The sequence below is a fragment of the Pteropus vampyrus genome, unplaced genomic scaffold (assembly GCF_000151845.1).
Source record: "Pteropus vampyrus isolate Shadow unplaced genomic scaffold, Pvam_2.0 Scaffold214, whole genome shotgun sequence".
In the NCBI taxonomy this organism is placed as follows: Eukaryota; Metazoa; Chordata; class Mammalia; order Chiroptera; family Pteropodidae; genus Pteropus; species Pteropus vampyrus.
The window spans coordinates 1-5,945 of NW_011888995.1; the positions used below are offsets into that span (position 1 = coordinate 1).

Below are 5,945 nucleotides of genomic sequence, written 5' to 3' on the forward strand. Positions count from 1 at the left end.
CGGCATCCACACGTTTTTAGGAAACACTAACTAAACAGGTAAAACCCGTTGACCCGATACTTCTAGGGATCCGTTTGCAAAAAATAAGAAAAAAATAAAAAACTACTTACTTAATCAAATGAATGTCAAACCGCCATTGAGGAAAATTGGTAAAGTACGTTCATATAAATGATGTATCTTGCGGTTGTAAAAAAGTTTTCGTAGATTTTAATGACGTGGAAAAATGCTTATGACACACACATGATAAAACACCACTCAGAACTGCATTTTCATCATGTTCTCGGGGAATGTTTAAATACGTACCTGTATAACCAGGTAACTATAGGATGCATTTATGGAAAGAAAGAAGCCAAATTCTAAACTGGCACTGGTTATCACCAAGTGGTGGGATTACATGTAATTTTTATGTAACGTCAATAAATTCTTTACATGATCCTGTATTTCTTTAAGGAGCTCCAATTGGATGTATGTGGTCAGAAACAGCATTATTTTAAGATTCATAAGCCAATCCTGATATTTTATAAATTCTGATCCTGGACATCCCCAAAGGATAAAGTTTGCATTAGTAAAGCAAAGAACGCTGGTCCCCAACTCAGGGTGAGGTTTCAAGGATCTAAAAACTGTCCGTCATGATTGGACGATGAATTTCACGGACCTAAAAAGAAATGTTTGTATGTGTTGCAGACTTTTCACAAAAACAGATTTTACTGTATCTATTTCAATACAGCATAAGCCAGATGAATGCAAAATGCTGTTAAGTTAAAAAAGAAAATGAGAACGCATCGCCACTGCCGGGAAACGGGGGGCAGGCGACAGCGAGAGCGAGAGCTGTCCCTCGCACACGCGCTGAGCCCGTGCCGCACCCCCAGGCAGCGGGGCCCCCACCACCGAGAAGCCGGCGCCTGACGGGCCGCGGTGCCCGGGGCCCTGGACGGACGCTGTCCCGTGGGGCCGTACGTGCTTGTGTCTCAGCGCAGGGGTGACAAGCCGCCCCTGCAAAAGCGAACGCTCCCCGGTGCCGCTCCCCACGAGTCCCAGAGAGGGAGAGCGACGGCTCGCGTGCGGAAAGAAGCCTTTCTCTCGAATCAGGCCAGCGGTCCGGTCCAGGAGGCTCGACCCGGCCACGCGCTGGGATCCGCTGGGGCCTCGGGCAGTGCCGGGCCAGGCTGCGCCCCAACCCCGTCACAGTGGTCCCTGGGGCAGGCCCGAGGGGCCCGGTGAGGAGACAGCGGGACTCTGCTAGGCCAGGGCAGCGCCCCCGACCCAGCGGCAGCCGCAGGCCCCGCGCAGGAGCCTGCCCGCTCGCTCCCCTGGGCCGCTGGACAGGTTCAACAGCGGACCCGGCCTTCTGCTCTCCCAGCAGCGAGAGGCTGTCCCAGCGGACAGACGAGGGAAGGTTCTGTCCTCCCGCGCGCCCCCACTCCTCTGCCATGTGGTCTGGGGGCTCCCAGCCCCCCGACTGGGGACAGCGTGAGGTCATGGTGGGTCTTCCCAAACAAACCTGGGCGCCTGGCTGCCTCCTCCATACGGAGCTAACTAACGGAGGGCCACCAGGTGGTCAGAGACGCGGACGCGGGTGCCTGGCATCCCCAGGGGCTCTGACGGGGTCTCTGGGCCCCTTCGGCCAGGCCAATCACGCTCAGGTTTACACTTGGAGGAGCAAAGGGGCTCCACGCTGCCACATGGACAGCGGGTGCTCCCGTCTGAACACGCTGGGACCGCGCCTCGCCTGGCGCTGTCTGCCGCTACTCTGGGAGGAAGGCCACTGTCCCCAGAGGGCACGCGTGGACTCCCACGGGTCAGAGGGTGGAATAACCTTAGCATTTCGGGCAGCACCCAGCGCTCAGTGTTTGCTGAGCCATGGCCAATCAGAAAGATCCTCAGAGAAGGCAGGGTGACAAGGAGGATGCATAGCTACAAGGGTGACAAATTTCGACCATCCCCAAGATCGTCAGCATAAAGCCACGAGGACCAGCAGAGGGCCCTCCACGCGGCCAGGTGACACCACGGTCTTTCTCTTCACGCCCATCCCTGCCTCGCCCACCCCTTTCTTTACGTATCTCCTCATTTCTGGCATAAAGAGAAAAAAGCCGTGCTGTCTGCGAAGTGCTGGTGAGCAGGGGCCGGGTGACACTCTGCTCTCGGCCCCCCAGACACGAGGGGTCCCGCCAATCTTGTGGGGCGTCCTGCCTGCTGGCCCAAGAGCCACCTCCAGAGTGTGAGCTGTTCCCGCTACCTAAGGGCAGGGACCAAGCTGGCTGGTGCTCAGAGGCCCCTGTGGAAGGGGACCCCCAAACAACCAGGGCCAACGACCGCCTGGTCAAGCCGCACGGAGGTCAGCCTGCGGGGTGGCCGGGCCTGAACCAAGGCCTGCCGTCCCTTTGGTGACATGCCGGTAAACAGACAGTCACAGAAGACACAGAGAAGGAGAGTGCAGACTGGTCAGTCACTACACCAGCACACGGCCGGTCTTGCCTCAAGGGAAAAGGGACGTCTCCAGTAATGGCAGGACAGGAACCACGCCGTTCCGACATCAATTGAGACCTGATGGGATGAGCCAGATATCTGTGTCCCTCCAAAACTCACAGGTGGAACCCCAACCTCTGACGCGATGGTACGTGGAGGCGGGGCCTTCGGCCGAGGGTGGCGCCTCTGATGGCCTTAGTGCCCCTTTAAGGAGAGGAGACACCAGAGAGCTTGCTTCTCTCTGCTCTCCGGCCAAGCAAGGGTCCGAGAAGGCGCCGTCCGGCCGGGGAGCGGGCCTTCACCAGACACCAGGTCTGCTGGAGCCGTGACCTTCGATTGCCCGGCCTCCATGAATAAGTGTTTGTAACGTGAGAAATTGTTTATGCTATCTAGTCTACAGTATTTTTGTTAGAGTAACCCAATTTTTTGCAGATAAACTCCAAAGTGAGCAGATTGTAAAGCATTTCAGTTGAATTCATCACTACCCACACTCTCCCTAAAATCCAAGGAATAGGATGCGTGACCCGTTATTTTTCCGTCTTCTACTATTTTGACCCCCACAAATAAATTTTCTTGAGCAATAAAGAAAAAAATTAAGAAACCCGTTTAGTACATTTCTCCTTTAAGCTATGTGATTTAAAAAGAAAAGAAAATAGTTTATACTTTTAGTGTTTAACACGAAACCTACACCGCCCCAGTGCCGGGTGTGGCCAGCTAAGTGACGTGAGGGGCTTCTAGGGTGTACTCCACAGGGGAAAGGGGTGAAGGCCCGGGCACCGCGGGAGACCACTGGGCTGCGTCGTGGCCGCCCCACTTCCGAGGGGGCTGGGCAGGTAACTCAGCATCTCTGTGACCCAATTTCCTCTTCGGTAAAATGGGGAGCAAAAGGGCGGAGGGCAGGAAGGTGACCTTTCATGTTATCTCTTGGTCCCACCTCAGATTCCAGCCCACCCCGTACTCCCTTTACCTGAACCCCTGGGCTCAGGTGCGTGCAGACCTGCTCGTCACCTCCTCCGCAGCTCTATCCAATGCCGGCTGCTTAGCGAGGGCCCCCCGCGACGAGGCCTGAACTAGTGCCCCAGACTCTGTCCCCCTGGCACGCAGCTGCGGCAGACGGCTTGTTTCCTGGGTGCCCCCCACCCCCTTCCTGGACGTGAGTGCCACAGAGTGAGACGTGGCTGATGCTCGCGCAGACCACCCAGAGTGGTGCCCGCAGCACTGCACGCTGATGAATGAACGGCTTAGATTTGGTTTACAAATTTAAAGTAAGCTGAGCCTCCTAGCCAAAGAAATCTAACATGAGCAAACTCAAGTTTTACTAAGGAAATGCGAGACCCCGTTTCGTAAGGACCGCGGGTGTCCGGGACAAGTCCCCCAGCAGTGGCTCCCACTTCCCGCCAAGCGGCACCGCGCGTGACTCACCTGGGCGGGCGAGGCTTGCTTCTGCAGCCTGAACCTGTGCACCCCGTTCTCACAGCTTCTCGAATGCTGGAAGAGAAAATTTAATTAGAGCGATTACCGAACGGACAGCCGGAAGTTACACCTGACGCACCGCAGCAAGGAGACGTGCCATCGTCACAAAAAGGCACCATGGGGACGCAGACAAACGACCAGTGTGAAACAAAGGGCTGACCAGGTGAACCTCAAGGCTCCAGACCCTCAGATAACAGAAGGTGGAAACGAAGTTCTTTCTCGAAGAATCATCCAGGACCGACGTGTGCAACTCAGTTGTGCGACCATCACCACAGCCAATTTTAGAACATTCTCGTCTCCCTTCAGAAAGAACGCCCCGCCCTCACCTCCTGGGCAGCCGCTAATCTACTTTCTGACTCCGCCGTCTTTCCTGTTGTGGACAGGAAATCATACAGTACGCGACCATCAGTGACTGGCTTCTCTCCCTCAGCATCGCGTTAAGATCCATCCGTGGCGTGGCAGGCATCAGCACCCCGTTCCTATCTGTTGCTGAGAACTATTCCGTTGTACGGATACACAGCATCGACGGGCAGACGGCACGCTGTCTCCACTTCGGGGCCGTCGCACACCACGAACATCCGGGTACGATCTTCCCGAGGACACGTTCCCACGCCCCTCGGACATGGCCTGGGAGCGCGGCTGCGGGCAGCCCGGCCCTTCCGAGGAGCTGGCAGACTGTGTGCCAAGGTGGCGGCCCCATTTTGCAGCCTCAGTGGCAGTGCGTGAGGGCGGGTTTGTGACTGCCTGCCTTTGATTCCAGCCATGCCAGCGGGCGTGAAGCGGTGTCAGCGTGGTTTTGACTGCCTTTCCCTGACGGCTCATGGTGTTAGATAGCTTTGCACGTGTCTATTGGCCGTTCGCGTATCTTCTGCGAGAAACGTCTGTTCAGATCCTTTGCCCATTTTTCCCACTGGGTTGTCTTTTATTACCGAGTTGTAAGAGTTCTTTCTATAGACACGAGTCTTATCGGATACGTGATTTGGAGATGTGTTCTCCGATCTGTGGGTTGTCATTTCGTTTTCTCCACGGCGTCCTATGAAACGTAAGTTTTAAATTCAGACGACGTCTAACGGATCTTTCCCTCCACCGCTTGTGCTTTTGGTAGCGAATCTAAGGAGGCTTTGCCTGATCCAAGCTGAAGAGACAAGCCTACATTTTCTCCCAAGAATTTTAAAGTTTTAGCTTTCACATTTCGGTCTTCGCTGGATTTTCTTGTTTGCGTATGGTGTTAAGAAGAGGTCTGAACACCTTCTTTGCATGTGAATATTCGGTTGTCCCAGCACCACGTGTTGAAAAGAGAACCCTCTCCCCACCGACAGGTCCCGGCACCCAGGCCGAACATCAGCCGACCATAACGGAGAGTGTTTCCTTCTGGGCGCTCGGTTCTCCCCGTGGGCCGGTCCGTCCGTCTTCCCTCGGGACAGAGGCACAGTCTCGGTCACTGTAGCTTGGTACGAAGCTTTGAAAGCAGGAAGTGGGGGTCTCCCACCCTGGTTCTTTCCCAAGATTGTTCCTGCTGTTCTGGATCCCTTGAACTTTCTTAAGAATTCTAGGATCAGCTTGGGTTTTGACAGATCATACAGAATCGTAGTCAGTTGGGGGATGTTGTCATCTTAACAATATCGAGTCTTTCAGTGAACGTGGAATGTCTTTTCGCTGGTTAAGTCTTCTTTGATTTCTTTCGACAATGTTTTGTAATTTAATAATGTAAAAGTCTTACACTTCCCTGGTTAAATTTATTCTTAAGTATTTTATTCTTTTTGATGCTATTGTAAACAAGATTGTTTTCTTAATTTCCTTTTTGGATTGTTCATTGCTAATGTATAGATACGTGATTTTGGTATATTGATTTTATCCTGCAACCTTGCTAACTTGTAATAATAGCTCTAACAGGTAGGGGTGTGTGTGTGTGTGTGTGTGTGTGTGTGTTACCTGGGATTTTCTATATACAAGATCATGTCATTTGCAGACAGAGGTACTTTTATTTCTTCTCGTCAAATCTGCCT

The 5,945-nt window shown here is 53.5% G+C and overlaps 1 protein-coding gene across 5 annotated transcripts in view; it reads right to left on the reverse strand.

The window, feature by feature from the left end:
* SLC37A1 (solute carrier family 37 member 1) overlaps positions 1-5,945 on the reverse strand; it is a 30,861-nt gene continuing 24,916 nt past the window's right edge. For 4 of the 5 annotated variants that reach the window (XM_011372848.2, XM_023538208.1, XM_023538207.1 and 1 more), the window contains 2 exons: positions 3,889-3,954; positions 111-655 (listed from right to left, as the gene is read on the reverse strand). In XM_011372848.2, the coding sequence (XP_011371150.1) occupies positions 614-655; positions 3,889-3,954 (108 nt within the window). In that variant the 3' untranslated portion in view covers positions 111-613. Of the gene's footprint in view, positions 60-110; positions 656-3,888; positions 3,955-5,945 lie in introns of those variants that run through there. The other variant, XM_011372852.2, reaches the window with a different exon arrangement.